Raw genomic sequence first — 18948 nt, forward strand, 5'->3', positions numbered from 1 at the left:
GGGGGGGGGGGGGCAAGCCCCCCAGCCCCGCCCCCGTACTCCCCGCCTATGGATGCAGGCATCAACACACTAACACATTCATTCACGAGACTGTAATCATCACTGTTTTGGTGCTGCTTTAGCAACACGTCTTGCGATTAAAATCAGCTAGGGGGCCTCGTTTCGCATGCTCGTTTCGCGCGCTGCGTTCGAATAGTCAGCCTGCGGAGAAAACTCGAGCAGTCAAGGGAAATCGAAACTGAAAGAACCAAAGCGCTAGGTGGTGCGCAGCGATACAGCAGCGGCAGAGGAGTGGCGGAGTGGCGGAGTGGCTGCTCTCGCTTGTCGCCGTTTGTGGTCGCACTGGTGACTGGTGGCACTGGACGCATAGATAGATTGGTTGGCGTTGCAGCAGTCAGCCCCGGCATTCGCGCGGGGCCCTTCGCGTAGCGGCAGTAGCAGGTAGCCGGCGACGTAGCCGGCCGCCGCAGGCCTGGGTAACCTCCTGACAAGCGTCCGCTGGCAGAACGACGACGGCCGTCGTAGCGGCGGCGACGAGGCCATGTCGTCGTCGTCGAGCAAGCCGAAGCGCTATTTCGTCAACGCGCTGCCCGACTACGACGGGGCGCCCATCCCGCTCGAGCGGGAACTGTGGGTCGAGCGGTGCCGCGACACGGTGCAGCGCGTCTTCACGCACCAGGGCACGGGCTTCGACGACTGCGACGGCGGCCTCTACGTCGGAGTCGCCGGCGTCGCCTTCATGGCGCACCGCGTGGCGCAGAGTCCGCACTTTGTGGGCGACCGGGCGCGCCTTCTGACCAAGGCGCAGACCTACCTGGGCCACGCGCTCAGCTACTGCGACCAGCCACAGGTGCGCGCCGACCGAGCCATGCAGTCGGCTTTCCTGCTCGGCAGCGCCGGCGTCTGGGCGCTCGCCGCCGTGGTCGCCAACGAAGTGGGACGACACGACGACTGCGACAACTTCCTCGCAAGGTGCGTGCTCGTTTTGTTTGATCAGATGCGTCTTATTTTATTTACAAGGCTCCACGTAGGATTATTATGTGAGGTAGCGAGAACACATGGAACACATGGCTTTCTGTACGCTTGCTATGTCAATTAATCGCGGCAATAGATTGGGATTTTAACTTGGGTTTACGTACCGGGTGTGAGCTTGCCAATGTGTTCTGTTGTGCTGGTCGTTCCGCATTTAATTCAGACTGCTATCCTACAAAATGAAACCAGTGAAAGATATGTAGTTCCTAAACACTATCATCGGAGGCCTGCCCTCGAGTTTTCTTATTTTTGTTTTTTAAGTAGTTCGTCATGATTGTCAATCATGCATTGATTTCGCTTGCTTATAGGAAATATGGATAGATGGATGCTATGAGCGTCCTCTTCATAACGGGGCGGTGACACGTGCGCCACCGGGGTCGACAAAAAGAAAACAAAAACACTTTTTTTAAGTTGGCCTAATACCTTGTCTACTTCGATTACTTCTACCTTAATACAGGGAAAAAAAAAAACATATTCACAGCCCAGCATTCTGCCGCTTACGGCAGAATGACCTTATTTTTCCCACTGTTTATTTTTGTCCTTTCTCTCTACTTTTCTACCTTTTGAAAGGCTTTTGATGTAGCGCGAAAGGAAACACGGGCACGAGAAAATAGGTACCTGGCAATAGGTATACATATAGGGAGTAGGTATACATAGGCAATAGGTATACATAGGTATGGCAATAGGTATACATAGGCAATACATAGGCAATAGGTACCTGGTACCTGGCAATAGGTACCTGGCAATCGGAAATATGTACCTGGCAAAAGGAACTTGCTACATTTCTCCTGGACAAGCTCAATATCCTCGAGGTTCGAGACCCATTTTTAGTAAAGAGTTCAGACAACATTTTAGACTTCATGAAAGCTCACGAAAATGATGGGCTAAAAGCCTTTTCTATTGATGTCACTGACCTATACTATTCCCTCCCCCATGCACAATTGCTGAAATGTGTTGAAACCAGCATTGGGCCTATTCGATTTTCCACTTCTGGCTACATCTGGCTACCCGCGGGCTGCCAGAGACAGCCAGAACGCATTAATTTTTTCTCGGGTTGCTCCGCCCACTGCGCACGCACTTCCGGTGGGCATTTGTTTTTTGCCCTCTGGCTGCATCTGGCGACCCGCGGGTTGCCAGAACTTGCCAGGACGATTTTGGTCTGGCAGCTCTCTGGCCGTTTTCTGGCTAGCAGACGCCAAAAGGGACGATGAGTGCTGGCGACCATCTTTTCGTGGACTCCACGGAATGCAAAGGCCTCGGGACCCTCGGCGGCTGTCGGCCAGTGCGACAAGAAGCGTCTTTTCGGCCGAAATCTTCGGCCGTCTTCGGAGGCCTTAAGGATAAAATGCCGAAGCTTCAAGCTCCTCAACCAGGGCTGCACAAGTAATTCTAGGCAGTCGGAATAACTATTTTAAATTCAAAGTCCATATACGCCGGCACAACATTCTCAACATACAGCGGAACTCTATGCCGTTCTTCTCGTTGCAGTCTGCTTATCAGCAGACACACAACGAGATGTTCGACATTTTCATCCTCGCACACAACGGTTTGGTGACGCCTGCGGGGCCTGCAAGCGCGTAGCAAGGCCAACAGCCCAGCGATCGTTGCTAACAAAATTTGTACTAGCATGTTGGAGCAGACGACGCAGTTGTGAGCTGCCCAGCCGCAAGCCCAAAATTCGATTTTACTTTTCCCGTCCACTTTCTGGTTGCCAGAAGTTTTTAGGCCACGTGATGTAACGACATTTCCTGTCAGAACCGAAACCCTCTGGCTGGTTTCTGGCAGCCAGCGGGCTGCCAGAAAATGGAAAATCGGAAAGCCCCATTGATGAATTCGGTGTGGTCAAGTTATCTACTGAGTCGGGCATATCTGTTGATGATTTTATTACCTTGTTACAATTTTATCTGACTTCGACATTCATTAAATGGAACGATGAGATACCTTTACAAAAAAGGGTATTTGTATAGGCTCATGTATAGCGCCTGTGTTAAGCAATCTTTTTCTAGCGGAACTTGACCGGTGTGTGGCAGATCGTATCGAGGGGACAAATGTTAAGAAAGTGTTTCGTTTTGTAGATGATTTTATTATTTTTATTGACAACTCGTGGAACAATTTTGAAAGTGAGAGTGCCAATGTGTTGGATGTGTTTCGCGAAGGTCTTGATCCCCGAGAAGTGACAGTTGAACAGCCGAGCGAGTGGCGTATTAGGTTTTTAGACTTAAGTCTCGTTCGTTCTGACAACCAGCTATGCTGGAGCTACGAACCACGTGCTCAAAAAGCTTTACTCCCATTTCATTCGAATCATTCAAAACTAACCAGGAGATGTATCACAACGATGTGCCTTAGCAACGCTTTGAACAAATCTTGTGGCCACCTAACGAAGCATAGCTTCCAGAACCAGATTTCACGCTTAAAGGAATCTGGCTATCCAGATCATGTTTTAGTATCTGTCGCAGAGAAACAGTTGAAAAGAAGCACAAGGCCGCGTAACGACCGAAACGAGACGCACTGCTGTAATCCCCTATGTTCACCAGCTGTCACATAATCTCAAGAAGGTGGCACTTCGCGATAATATTAGGGTAGTCTTTTCAGTGCCCGATAAGCTCGGGAAATTGTGCGCCATGACAAATCCAGTTAGAGCAGAAAAAGTTGGTTGCACAAAAAAGCATGCAAAGAAATTTGTTGATTGCAAGTGTTTTGTAATTTATCGTGTTCCGCTTTCTTGTGGAAAGCAATATGTCGGCCAAACCAGCAGATGTGTCATTGAGCGATTAAGAGAGCACCATTACAAATCAAATAGAGTGGCGCCTGATGGGTTTCTAGCACTCCACGTTCATGCATGCAGTTGCCGACCATTGTTTCATAACACCGTCATTGTTGGTCAACATAAAGAAGAGATCACCCGTCTCATAGTTGAAGTCGGGCTTATCGATGCGCTTGGTGAGTTGTGTGTGAGCAAGCCATCGATAACATTGTCACCTAAAGAGTTGGGGTTCTTGCGCAAGCGGCGATTTACAGTTTTATCCTGTCTTGATTTTGCTTAGTGAAGTGGTTTTTTACGCATTATCTGAGTGATCCCACGTGTTCAGCTGTCTGCCTGATTTTGATGGTATATAAGCGGTCTGGTTCTTGAAAATAAACATGTTGTTGCTAGTAGCGCTGTGTGGTGTTCCCGTGTGCCTTCTCGTGTCCATGTTTCCTTTCGCGCTACACCAAAAGCCTTCCAAATGAGTAACCAACAAGCCCACGTTGCAACCCTCATCAACTTTTGTACCACCAATAATCTAACCATCTGTTAATCATTTCTATCACGGACGTGTTCAGCTTTACATTGTTGTCCCTAAAGCCCAAGGCTTCAGTAGGATCGTGTTCAAACCCACACCTTCGTGGATATCCACATTGAATGAGAATATGCTTTGTCGTTTCCTTAGCTTCCCCACAGCATGCACATTTTTCTTCTTCTTTACCGAATGTCACTTTATAACTACGCGTTCTAAGGCACCCGATCTTGCTTCAAACAGTAAAGCTCTTCCCCTTGAATTATCGTAAAATGCCTCCCTGCTTATTTCGTTTTTGCCGCTTCGCTAGTTACTCAGAGCCGGCTTCTTTTTATCCATCACTGCCATCCAGTAAATCCTCTCGGATTTTTCGTTTAACGCTCTTTGTTGCCATATTGCTTACACTGCCGGCCGTATACTTGCTATTCAGTCTCCTAGTTCCTTTATGTGTGGAGCACTTGAGGGGCCCGGCTTGTCGTCCATGCATCTCATGTGGCGTGATCACGCTCATAGCATTAGAGGCCACAACAAGGCTAGCAATGCTCAAAACCGGGTTAAAATGAACATAAAAGGTCTAAAACAATATAATCAACAGAACTAAGCAAAAAGTAATGTCAATTAAGTTAAAAACGCTTCAGAAACCTACACAAAACTCCTGTGCCGTGCAAGAGACGGCGCCACCGCCTCGCCAAAAAACACGATTGCTCTTTTCGCCGGCGTTCTCCGGCACATGGTCGTGAAAACAACCTGACAAAACTCACTGCAGACATGTATCTCAATTGCTATAACAAGCACCAAGTCAATAACGCACAGCAAAAAGTAGCGCTCATGTCGCATACCGAGTTTGCGAATCTCCCTAACAAGATTCTACTTGTGCTGGAGAAATCCTTGATGCTTACCCGAAACACAAAAGGGAGCAGTGGGAACTCTACGAACGGGAATTGCCCGTGCTACGCACTTCCGCTATATGTCATCGTTTACTCGACAATAAGGAGGCGAAATGACAGCAAAGAGTGCATGCAAACATCGATGGTGACTGCCTATGCTTCCAGGTTTACACTAGCCTGCCGCATGAGTTGCGAAGTGGGCTTGTTGGTAAGTCATGACGAATTTTGGTTGCAGTGTGAACTTGGCACAAGGACATGAGGACATGCGCTGCGTGTGTCGTCTTCCTTCTCGTGTCCTTGTGCAAAGTTCGCGCTGCAACCAAAATTCTGCCGCATGAATCACCCTTTCAAAACACTTTCGCACATCCATGCTTTCTGTCACGTCGAAAACATGATTGCGTCGGTATAATTTATGTCCTTTGAGGCCCTAAACGAATCCTGCACTTCCTGAAAGCCTGCCTGTTTTATCAAACATGTAGCCTGTGTGCACACGCGTGCAAGACTGGCGTAGCAGACGGAGAGACACTTAGTAGAAACTGTAGTGGCGCAGTGGACTGTTGCGCCACCTTTAGGTGCTGCTCGTTTCCCATGGAATTTTACATTGACCATATTGATTCTTTGGCATGCAATTCTTTTTTTTACGTTGCGATCTACTGCTCTCATGCTTTGCTTTCCAAGCAGATGTTTTTTTTTTTCATGTAGCTTTGAGAGCTTGCTAACAACTCTATTATGGCAACACAGGCATGAATTCTAAACGCAGTTTTAATCATATGCTTATGGGCATATTGATAAAATGAAAACATTCGGTATGGCATTCATTTTTCTTTGCTTCATGCTTCTGCAAATGCTCAGGAGTAATTATGCATATGCAGCATTACCACGGTGGCACTTCATTACTCTCCTTTTGTTTTGCTGTCTCTTAAATCTTTGAGCAATATGCTTGTGTTTGCCTGAGTGGCATTGTGTCTTTGATTGGAACAAGTTTATCAAGATTTCCTTAAAAATGATCTTGCCAACTTTCTTCAATGTGTCATTTTTGATCAGTTCTGTGAGATTAACTTTTCATAATGAATGAATAATGCTTCAGTACTGTGAGCACTTGAATGGTAAACTTCATAGTTGGGTGGCAGAAACTTGTAAAAAATGTAAGAGTCATTTGTACTTTTCTTTCATCAACTACAGCAAAGCTTTTGTCTTATTTAGCCACTCCATCCTATGGGTATATATTGCAAAATTGGAATCCTCAAACACCTCAAAATTCAGACACCAAATAGGCACTTGTGAGCTGTGACACAGATTGGTCAAGCGTGGAAAAAGGTGTCAGGCCGGGTAAAATAACTTAAATAAATATGGAGAAAGAATACAACCCGGCCTGACACCTTTTTCCACGTTTGACCAATCTATTTAAGTTATTTACCCTGATTTGTAAAACAGGGACATGGGAGTGAAGTGAAGAAGGTAACCAACATATGATATGCAGATTGTATGAAATTAGTAACAGAAAGTGTAAAGGACTTAAAAATGCTTATTCTGAAAATAAATGCAGCAACTGAAAAGATTTGCTGTTTTCTAAACAATACAGACCAAATAAATCACAACATGTGAAGAACAGACAGTTAAGGTAAACAATCATGTCATGGAGGTTCTAGAAAATTACGTGTTTTTGGGATCCGCCTAGAGTAGACAGAGATAGCAGCTGTGCAAAGAAATTGTGTGATGAATATCACTCAAAGAGAGAGGGGTGGTTTGCATAATGGAAGATAAAGATCTTCACTTCAGAATTGCCTCGTTATCACCCTCGATTGGTGCAGATATGTTTCTTAAAGGTTTTACTAATCAACAAACTTTCATACTTAATGCCATATAACCACAGCTGTTGTGGTAACATATGGTGATCCAGTGCTGGGCGGTATCGAAGATACATGTATCTTAGATACTATCTTAGATACTCTATGGGTATCTTGTATCTGTATCGCGATACGTCTCGAAAGATGAGTATCTGTATCTGTATTTCCGATACATTCGATAATGTATCGTGTATCTTAAGATACAAGATACTTCTATCGCAACACAACCGTGCGAAACAATAATCGCTGGCCAAGCTCCGCTTCTCAAGCTGGCACTGGTGTCACTAAGCCATCTGAATAAGTCTAAGGGCTGTGGTGTTATTTATTTTTACGCCAGAGTCATCCAGTGAGGGTAGAAAATGAGGAAGACAAGCACGCGGACGTCTACGCCCAGCCCACGTACCTTTTGTTTTCTCCACTTCTTTTCTTTTTAGTTGCGCCAATGCCGTGACACTTGCTCTTAGCCACTGTACATGCGCCGCGTGCTCCACTGCGTGAGGCGTCTATCGCGCAAATTCTCATGTTGTTACAGTGTCGTTATTGAAGATTCTCTTGCGTCTTGCTCCGTAACGAAATGTGATGCGTGCAAGAATGGCGTTGCTTTGCGTCGCGTGGATTTTACATATCAGCGATTTGAAGGATCTCGTGGATGTAAGTTTGACTTGCGTGCAATGAATTAACTTATATGCAAATAAGATTCTAACAACTTTAGCACCACCGGTACTGATGCTAGATCTAATAGAGCAAGCGTTTACCTAACAGAAAAAATCTTAGCGTACCGTATTTTTCACTTCCATCTATATTTATTCAAAGAATTTATGAAATCATAATTTGTTTACTGGCACAAGCACTTTCTTAGCTGTCATTTTGCATCACATGCATTACCGAGGTCTCTGCACTGTTTTTCTGGTCTGGTCACTGAAATATGTATTTTGTAACGCTCTCCCAAAATAATATTTCTGCTTTATTCTTCTGTCTGCTTTATTTCTACTACTGTTTACACATTTAGACGTTGCCAAGGCGATTTTGAAAACAAATATATTATTACGTGGGCGTGCCTTGAGTATACAGTATAAAATATTCTGCTTACCGCTTAAGAAAATAGCGAAATTGAGTTTGCATTATAATAATGGAAATATTTAGGAGCCATCTTAAAGATGTTAGGAAGGAGATTCGAGAAACGTTGTTTTACTGAATGCTCCGATTTATTCATGAGCGTCCCAACGAGCCGTTTCAGGCAATTTTCCGTAGGCACTCAATTTTCTATTCTCTCAACAGGTAAGTGTACAATACTTCATGCTCATAGCTATTAAGGGCGTCGTCTGTATTGTGTTTCTGTACTCATTCAATGTGAATGTTTGATACACAACCACCTCTCTCTTATATTTGTTTTTTCTGTTTTACGCAGTCTTAAATATTTTTCCTATCACTAATCGCCACGTAATAAGAGAGATAATAAGAATAAAAGAAAGGCGGGGAGGTTAACCAGGGCTGAGCCCGGTAGGCTACCCTGCACTGGGGAAGGGGGGAGGGGGAAGGAAAGTTAGAGAGGAGGAAATGGGAGCTATAAGCGGCGACAGTGCGAATAGCGGCATTGTCCTGCGACGCTTTGTGCAATTCTATACAATACGTCTGAGACATTTCTATGTTGCACATGTTCTCTCGTTGAAGAAATATTGCTGAAATATTGCAGGTTAGTGAGCATATCAACAAAGAATCCCTTACGCCAGCAGCTAAATAGAATCATGGAAATTCATTGCAGTTTTACATTATCTACGTATACACCAGGGGTCCCAAACTCAGCTTATAGCCGGCGGGCCGCAGTCGCGAAATTTAGCTCCAAGGGCCGGGACAGTGAAGATGGTGGGGTCGGAGAGAGTTTGAACAAAATGACGTTGCCATTTGAAAGGAAGCCTTTCACATATCTGATATATATTGGTCACTTCTGAAGGGGATTTGGAGTCAGGATTCGAGAAACATCGATAGCGATGTACACAACGAGTGAAGTCTGGACGCGGATTGAAATGTAGATTTTTTGTTCCAAGGTTATGTTTCAGCACATGGTGACCACATGTTCCTCACGAAAGAAATGCTTGAGACCAGTCATGTCTGTGTAGCTCACGAACATACTTAATTAGAAAATAAAAACAAATGGGACGGAGACGGTCATGTGTGCCGGCCGGGCCGCTAGCGAACGGTCTCAAACCCCGTATACACCATGCCTTTCCCCCTCCTCCCCTCCTCAAAAAAAAAAAAAGCCGTTACCAGCGTTGTTGCTGCTGTACGCCTGTTCGGATATACGGTATTGTGCAAACCTTCTTTTACGGACAAGGTAAAATCCACACCGGAATTTGCGCCATCGTGCGAAGGCTTCCTATTGACGTTATGTGATTATATGGCAACCCGCTAGCTGGTCGGCAAGCTGAGCAGCGACTCCCATCAAATGCAAAAATGACAAGCAAGAACCGCTGTCAGCGAAGTGTATGAAGAGTTGTCCTGTGAAGAAGCTAAAACAAGCCCCAATAAGTTGTTTTGGAAGGAAACTAATTCACTTTGAGCAAGAAGGGCAAAACTTTTGAGATAAGAAGACATTTCATTCAAGTGAAACAAAATAGGTCACAGTTAAGAAAGTTTCCAGCAGACATATTTTTGTGCATAGGCGTTTGCTGCTACATTATATGGATCTATAACAAATCTGAGAATGTATCGTAGTATCTTAAGATACAATTGCCAAGTATCGTATCGGATACATTTATTGCGGCAGTATTTTGTACCTGTATCTCCAATACTTTTTGCCTGAGTATCTTGTATCGTATCGCGATACAGTTTCAAAGTATCTTTGCCCAGCCCTGTGGTGATCTAATAACTAGCACAACTCGGTAGGATAGGTGGTGGTGAAAGACCTTGTGTCAAAAATCAAATTTCATTCCAAGCAAGGGAACTTTTATGACTCTGGAAATAGTTGTGCGGCTTTTGGGAGCTCATTCACCAAAGTTGGTGTTGTTTAAGCAGCTTTATAACCCAACAGAGATTTTACTCCTAATTCTAGTTGCGCGATGTTTCCATATAATGCATTTTCTCACGATAAACATGCCAAAATTTTCCTCATAAGATGTTTATCTTGAACATTGAATTTTCCACAATCGTCATGCATCAGTGCGTAATTTTCCTTGAAATGATTCTTATTGGCACTGTTCAATACAGTTCAATACAAAAGCCTGACGTAAATTTACATTGCCATGGCTAGATTATTTTGGTTCTGTGCAATTTCCAGCATCTGGAAATCGCTCAAAGGCCATCAGTTTATTGTACTAAAATATCACATTGTTAAATAAGGTAGGAAATTAAAAACTGCCAGTATTTTATAGTTTGTTCTTGCGCATACTAGTTAAACTTTTGTTTGCTTGCCACTCCATGTACTTAATCTGTCAAATACAAGCTGCAAGTACATATGGTGTATAAGTTTTCATGCAACTACAGAACATGCATTTACAGAACAAATAGTGTTGTCGGCGGGGATGAAATCAATTATATAGTTGCCTTTTCCTTTGTGTGATATACCTGTCATCGCTGGAATATCCTCACTCCCAAAATGTGACTTTGATCCTGACCACGACAGTTGCATTTCAATGGAAGGGAAATGCTAGAGGCCCACATGATGTGCGATTTCAGTGGACGTTCAAGAATGCCAGATCATGGAAATTATCCGGGGCCGTCTACTACAGCGTCTCTCATGGCCTGAGTTGCTTTATGACTCCACAAACGAACCAAGCCTAATGGAAGGAGCAAGTAAAGGTTTTGGTTTAATTAGAGCAGACACAAGGGTGAGCTTCGTCATAAATGATGACCTTCCCCTGGCCAGTACTGCAGTTCGGGACTATGCAATTTCGCCCACCCTCTTACTGGAAATTGCAATAATTTTCTTCATGAGTGCCTGAAAAGTGTCCACTAGGGGTGTGCGAATATTCGAAAGTTTCGAATATTCGTCGAATATTACATTCGAAATATTCGTATTCGATTCGAAAATCATGTATTCGAAAAGTTTCGAATATTCGATAACTTCGAATATGCGGAAAATTCGAATATGCGATTCGATTATCATGCATAAAATAACTCGTCTTCCACATTTCTGCTGCGTTCGTATAGCTAAAAATGTTGCCAAGAGGAGCGATACACATCGTAAGTACACGGAGGCACGATATCTGCCTGCGACGAACGCTCCAATACGTATGATTTATTGCTGCTGCATCTCCGACGTGCAGCGCTGTTGGCGATCATGTAACCGTACATTTTCAATATTATGCGGCCGTAACGTGCCGCACTACCACTCGTTCACTATGCGGAACCACTTCTGAAGAAAGACAGTGACCCATGTGACTGGTGGCGGGCTGTAGGCACCTTCAGATACCCCAGTCTGGCAAAGCTTTGCCCCATGTACGTCCCTATACCAGCCACTTCTGTTCCAAGCGAGTGTGCCTTTTCAGTGGCAGGAAGGGGGGGGTTCTCTCGGTTAGAAGGGAGCGCCTGCTGCCTGATCATGTGGAGCGACTCATATTTCTTCATGATAACATCCAGTAATTACTTTCATTGTGCCGTGATATTTGCTTGTGTTGTGATGTCCATTGTGCTAGCCTGGACATTGTGTTCTGGAGATAGCAGTGTATGTTATGTTGCCAGTCAAGGTGTTAATGATTTTTTAAAGACGATAGTCTTTCTTGGGGAACCTAAATGCAGAAATTTTGGTCTGTCTTTCTGTTTGTCGGCACGTCACTCGATTCAGCCACCCGGCCAAAGTTGAACCACTTGCCCAAGGGCCAGCCATCTTGAACAGCTGACTAGGTTCATACTTGTGTACATTGTTGATCAAAAAGCAAACATTACGCATATCTGAGGCGCAACATCACTAGGTAAGTATTAGGTGGTGTGTTCCTTTAATAGAAAATACATAGATACTTAATTCTAGAGACCACAGTTTCGTAAGCTGCGCTGAAAATGTGACTGCGCTGAAACGGGCCTTCCTCCGTGCCCTCCGCACAAGCTCATTGTTGTGTTTCGGTTTTGGTTCAGTATTGCACTGTACAAATGCCATGGGGCGCCGCTCTGGCATTCCTGTTTTACCCAGGCGACGTGTAAATAAAAGAGTGTGTGGAGAGTACTCGTTGAGTGCGGACGTTTCTTGTGCTTCGGCGCTTCGCGCCAAACCGTGTGTTCGGGCTGGCTGGCGTCCCCGCCGGTCGCATTGGTCACCGCCGGTCTTCGCCTGCTGCTGCGCCGGGACTGCCAGCCCGCAACACAGCACTTATGTTTCCCGACGTATTGCCAGATGGCGTCCATATCTCATGCAGCGCCTCTTCTATCGTCTTTAGACGACATTTGCAGCGAAGCACGCAGATACGCGGCCAATTTTTTTTTCAAATAGCTAAATGTTAAATAAAATATTGTTACTGTGGAGTTATTTTTCCTTTGATATTCGATATTCGAAGGTGGATATTCGTATTCGATTCGTATTCGAAAAATTTGATATTCGCACACCCCTAGTGTCCACCTTTCATGCAGGGGCAGTTGGTGGTATATCCGGTCTTTTCGGAGACCTGGAGACAGAGGCAGGCGTGTCGAAGGCGCTGTCAATGAACTACTCATACCTTTTTTTAAACCATTCGTAATGTTTGTTATGGAAGCGCAGTCAAGAGTTTGGAGAAGGAACGGTGCAAGCATTACCGCACTCCCCAGCCCACCAAATTGCCGCTCAGCTAGCCGATGAACCGAGCACAGGAGGGGCCAAACGTAAGAAAGTGTACTCCCTACTGGAACCTAATGCCGCAGCAAAAACCAGCAGATAATGAAGCGAAGGAAGTATTAATTGTACAATTAATGTCCCCTATGCCTTCCTTGGCTTCATTATCTGCTGGTTTTCTTTTGTAAACGCTGCAGCACCAAACCATTGATTGTGCTTGCTCATGCATTCATACGACATCAATGCTGTGTGCTCCCAGTGATTGGCACCGCAGCTGAAGAGATTGATCGCTCACCAACTTTGTCTGGCATGGTGATGGTGGCAACCCACACCAAAGGCAATGGTCATTTTGAAGAAAATCGGCGCAACTTGGCATTCACTTAAAACACGCTCACATTCACACACGCATCCACTCGGAAACATACCCGTGTTTCGAGTGAATGCCAAGTTGCGCCGATTTTCTTCAAAATGACAAGTGACCAACTAGCCCAACAACAAGTCCTTTAAATGCAATAGTGTTTATCAATATCAGCAAAGGGGCCAGCGTTCAACAGTCCTAGTGTAGCCACATTGACTCGAGTCTTCGTCTGCCTCACTTCGGGAATCAAGCGGTGGCCACACCACTAGTTCTCTATTATACAACGTCATTAGACTTATACATTCGGGCATGGATAATGGTGGTTTGTAGAGAGCACATATCATGATTGCACGATCCCAGTAATCCACTTTAAGAAATAAACTCATGTTCGAGGATACTAAATTGTAGTACTTTTAAATTCTGTCTGGTGCCTATAGAGCAAAGGTATAAACAGGTAGCCACACAGAAGCAGCATCAGTGTGGCTGAACAAGCCATTGTGCTCATTTTGTTGTTGTTCAGTGCATGTTCTGCTTAAGTGCGCTTTCAGTGATTTAGCAAGCCTGTGTCTAAAGGCTCATCCAAATCAGCACTGGTCATGTGACCTTCTGCAACCTTGCTATATTGATCATAGAATGAAGGCGTGTCACTGAAGTGACAGTCATCAGTCCACTGTCTTCTTTATGCCATTCAGGATGATGTTTACTCATGAATATTGTTTGATATTTATATGTCAGTTTTATTTAAAAGTTTTATTGAAAGCATACTACGGCCATCAGCGAATCGCAGGTTACTGAGAGTATCTCAGTAACCTGCGATTCGCTGATGACATTGCATTGATGAGTAACGCGGGAAACTAATTGCAGCTCATGATTACTGAACTGGATACGGAAAGTAGAAGAGTAGGTCTGAAAATTAATATGCGTAAAACTAAAGTAATGTGGAACAATCTTTGCAGGGAACAGTGCTTTCCGATAGGGGGCGAGACACTGGAAGTTGTAAAGTAGTACGTCTACTTAGGACAGGTAGTAACCGCAGAGCCAAACCATGAGAGTGAAATAACTAGAAGAATAAGGATGGGATGGGGCTCATTCGGCAAGCATTATTAAATCATGAATGGTAGTCTACCACTATCCCTCAAGAGGAAGGTATATAACAGCTGCATCTTACCGGTACTTACCTACGGAGCAGAAACCTGGAGACTTACAAAGAGGGTTCAACTTAAATTGAGGACGACGCAGCGAGTGATGGAAAGGAAAATGATAGGTGTAACCTTAAGAGACGGGAAGAGAGCAGAGTGGGTCAGGGAACAAACGGAGGTTAAGGATATCATAGTTGAAATCAAGAAGAAGAAATGGATATGGGCCGGGCACGTAGCACGTCGGCAGGATAACCGGTGGTCATTAAGGGTAACTGACTGGATTCCAAGAGATGGCAAACGCGTGAGGGGGAGAGAGAAAATTAGGTGGGTAGATGAGATTAAGAAGTTTGTAGGTATAACGTGGCAGCAGAAAGCGCAGGACTGGTGTTATGATCGGCCTGCCTGGCTTGGCGCCGCTTTGACGCATGAGACGTTGCGGCTAAGACTACCCTGATTTCTTCCGGGTCAGCGGTTCCAGAGATGCCCCAAGAGCGGCGACAACACAAAAGTCGTTCGTCTAATTATCTCAGGTTGTCTGCGCCCCTCGTAAAACCCTTTGGGCACGCCTGACCGACTGACAAATTAGGAAGAGTTGTTGGCTGTCGAGGCGGCTTACTTTGTCGTCAAGGTGCCCCGGACAAAGGGCCCAGCGTCTGGGAACTGTCTGCGGATGCATTTCCCACGTTCCCCGTGGCGCCTTGTTGCCGCTGTTTCCACAATTCGTGGTCTGCCTGGCATCGCATACCCATCATTGCAACAGACTACGAAATTGACTTCCACGTAAGACTCAACGTCTTCGTGCTGTGCCGTGTAGTGCGCGGTGGGCCGTGTTTTTCCCTCGCCATGGGACGAACTGGACGTGCCTCTTTCTCCTTTCGTGGGTTGGGAAGGAGGCGGCGTTTCACCTTCCCCTTTTGGGGGCGGAGGTGAAGATGGAAATTTTCATTGGACTGTCCTGGCCTCCATTGTTTTTTTCCTACAGGGAACCCTGGGAAGGCCAGGACATAAAATGCGAGCGCCGATGCGCTCCCGACAAGCTCTCACAAGTTCTCTCAAGCTCTCACAAGCTCCGAGAAGCTCCCAGAAGCTCAAGAGCTTCCATGATGCTAACCCCATCATGTAGCAACACGCTACCTGTAATGTAATAAACGTTACTGTTAACAGCTCCGGGCTCCTCTCCTCGACATCTCCCCGGGACTCTGGCTGGCTCTGGTCCTCTGGGCAGACCCCCGATTACATCAACTGGATGGCAGCGGTGAGATGCTGCTGACAACTGGAACACATCAACTGGTTAGCAGCAACGGGATGACCCATGCTTGACTCGGGCCTCAACGATATGGTGAGTGCTTGACTTTCTTTGAGTTTTGCCAGGTTTTAGCTTTTGAAGTTTTCTAAATCTGTGTGTAATCTTCTGTGCGTATAGGCTTCGGTGTACCGCTACCATACGTCACAGCTATTCACCATTTTAGTTTTGATGTTCTAAAACTGGCAGTGTTTTACCGTGCGTCTAGGCTTCGCTTGTTCGCTACCTAACGTCACAGCGGGTAGAAAGGCGTCACTCGTGAAGACCATGGAGTTGGTAAAGAAGCTAGAGAGACCAGACCTCTTACTACTGTTTGAAGAGCTGGGAATTAATGTTGGGAGAGAAGAGAGAGAGTCACAGCTGATTAAGGCTATTCAGGAATGCGGGGCGGAGGATGATGAAATTGAGGAGTGCTGGGAGGAGGTTGAGAAGAACAAAAGATGGGCTGAAGAAGACAGGATAAATGAGAAAAGGCGATTGGCTTTAGCACTTTATCAGGCATCAAGTAACCCGAATAACGAGATACAGTTGAACCCCTTTATAAGAGACACTGATATAAGAGACACGTGGGGTATAAGAGACACGAGCGTGCTACATGAAAGTAAGGGTTGATAGGAAAATGCATCACTTAGTACCCTGTTTATAAGAGACACCTCATATAACAGGCAAGAATTTCTCCCCCATGCGTGCCTCTTATAAAGGGGTTCAACTGTAGTACCCTCAGATAAGAAAAAGAAAGGCAGTCCTGCTAAGTCCACGTCTACAGTGAGCCACTCAGAAGATAGAAAGAAAGAAAAGGCGTTTAAGGCTAGGAAGCCGGTTGTATGCCACCGTTGCAAAGAGCTAGGTCACATTGCAATCGGCTGCCGCAAGCCTAGGAATGTTCTTTGTTTTGGGGACAGCAGCGACAATGATCTGGAACAATTGAAACCCCCCATTCAGGAATTAGTTGAGGAAAACGTACCGCGGGACTTTTGACGTTTGATAGTGTACATCCGTACTCTTTGACAAATGAGGTGACCATAGGGGAACGCCCGTGTGCATGGCAAGTAGTTGAAAATGAAAGTGTGTGTTTGCCATTAGCCCGCGTTGAGAGTGAGGGACCGTTCAGACTTTCGCCACGGAAACTTTGGTGTCCCAAAACCTGCCCGAGCATTATTCCTCTCAGAATGACGTGGATATGCTTTCGAAAGGCCTTTGTTTTGGTGACGAATCGGCGGCAGCTATGACGGATCTGATGGCCTGTGAGTCTGCTCATGAGGTTCAGGAAGCAGAAAGCGCTAATGAAGCAGACTGTAAAAGTTCAGATGATGAGGCGCTTAGCTTACCACGAGAGGAAGAGGCGCTCAACATAGCGCGAGGTGATGAAGCGCTTAGATTAGCGCGAGGTGATGACTCTCATCAAGGAGAGACATCTGATGGCGAGCCGGCTGGTTTAGCAAGTGTACATTGTAGCGTTGTTTCTGAAGTGCAGACAGCTAGAAATAATGCCGAGGATAAGCCAGTTGAGCCGCCTGGAGTTGGAGTTTTGAGCAATGTACTTCCGAGTATTATTGTCGAGTCGGTGAGCGTTCCGTGCCGCCCCGAAAGAAAAAGGCGCCAGCGAAAACTTCGGGGAAAGGGGAAAGGTCCAAGTTGCCTCGAGCAGAGGCTGGAAACCCCGAAAAAGTTCTCTAAAAGCCAAAAGTTGCGGGTCTCGCACAAATCGAGATTAGGCATAAAGCGTGTCGCGAGGGCCAAGAAAAAGAGACGCCAAAGTGGTCGCCTGGTTTCTTCATCTTTGGTGAAGGCTAAACGGTGGAGCAAAGCGAGGTTGTGCGTACGCGACTGTAACGACAAAGGTCCTCCCCCAAGTTTGCGAGAGGGTGACCGCTGCTCTGGGAAGCCCACAATGAGGAAGCTTAAGCGTCCGGGTGCCTCTTTGTCGGAGTTCGGGGCCCGCGGAACAAAGGTCACCGTCACTTTGTGTTTCGGACAGGTTGGCTTTTTGTCCCTGCGTCGCGATCTGGCCCATCGACAACTGTGGTATGCGCGTCCCCCCAGAGCACGTCTGAAAGGGTGCCGCATTGAATTACGCAGTGTCACGAAGGATACTAAGAATTTGTCTTGTATCCAGTTTTATTATTGTTTTGTTTAGCTGTCTAACGTTTGCATGTCTGCCGATGAGCAAGGACTGTGTCAATTTTTGAAAGTTTTATTTTCCTCCTCATCTTAACTGCAGACATTGAGATATTTGCTAAACTGCTTGTTTGCTTACATTTTGCAAAAGCTAGAACTCGAGTAGAGGGTTTTGCGCTGATGTTAACAGAGAAGTAGGCTGAAGGTAAAAGCCTCTGTTTAAACCTTCTGTTCCTGCAGTGTAGTGTAGGTTTTTGCTTTTGTTGATTTTATTTTATCCGCATAATGTTCGGACAGTGTAAGGCTACCAAGAATTTTTCTTGTATCCAGTTTTGAATTGTTTTGCTTTTAATGTTCGCGTGTCTGCAGATGAGCAAGGAATATGTCGATTTTTGTAACTTTTATTTTCTTCCTGATGATAACTGCAGACATTAAGATACTTGTTGAACTGGGTGTTTGCTTACATTTAGCGAAACCTAACACCCGAGTAGAGGGTTTTGCGCAAGTTGATTTTTAACAGAGAAGTAGGCTGAGGGTAAAAGCCTCTGTATAAACCTTGTGTAAATTGCAGCACACTTGTTAGTGTGCGCATCAGTGTAGTGTAGGTTTTTTGTTTCTCTGTTTGTTTTATTTTCATACGCGCAAGTTTGATTTTGAGTTTTACTTATACTGTGAGAGGCGTAATTCATTAACTACCTCCTTTCGTTTTGTTTCGCCCGTAGCACCTGCGTGCCTTGAACGCTGTGAATCTCTCTGGGAAATGATACAAAACGTTAGGCTGTTGATTTGCTTCGCACGTAGTAGGTCTGAGTTTGTTATGGCTTCGTTATCTGATTCTTGATTTTCACGAGTGAGCGCACAAATTGTAAATTTCTAGGGAGTTTTACCAAAACTGTAACCTGGCATTTCTCGAGGTCAGTTGAGTGCTCTATGTTTGTTGTGCCTCGGGTCTTGCGTGGTTCGTTTCTGGCGTTTGCTGGCCATGGCTCAGGTCCAGAGATTGGTGCAGCCTGCGTCAACATCTACAAGGGAGCAGATCTACGGTCTCTGCGGAGTGCTTTGGTGCTGCAACCCCTTCGAGACCTCCTGTGACGGTGGACGGGCTGTTATGATCGGCCTGCCTGGCTTGGCGCCGCTTTGACGCATGAGACGTTGCGGCTAAGACTACCCTGATATCTTCCGGGTCAGCGGTTCCAGAGATGCCCCAAGAGCGGCGACAACACGAAAGTCGTTCGTCTAATTATCTCAGGTT

General features: G+C 45.6%; 1 protein-coding gene across 1 annotated transcript in view; it reads left to right on the forward strand.

The window, feature by feature from the left end:
- Positions 1-283: 283 nt before the first annotated feature.
- Positions 284-18948, forward strand: part of LOC119395568 (lanC-like protein 3) — a 114368-nt gene continuing 95703 nt past the window's right edge. The window contains exon 1 of the mRNA XM_037662546.2: positions 284-972. Coding sequence (XP_037518474.1) covers positions 542-972 — 431 coding nt within the window. The 5' untranslated portion in view covers positions 284-541. The remainder of the gene's footprint in view (positions 973-18948) is intronic.

The sequence above is a fragment of the Rhipicephalus sanguineus genome, chromosome 6, assembly GCF_013339695.2.
Source record: "Rhipicephalus sanguineus isolate Rsan-2018 chromosome 6, BIME_Rsan_1.4, whole genome shotgun sequence".
NCBI lineage: Eukaryota > Metazoa > Arthropoda > Arachnida > Ixodida > Ixodidae > Rhipicephalus > Rhipicephalus sanguineus.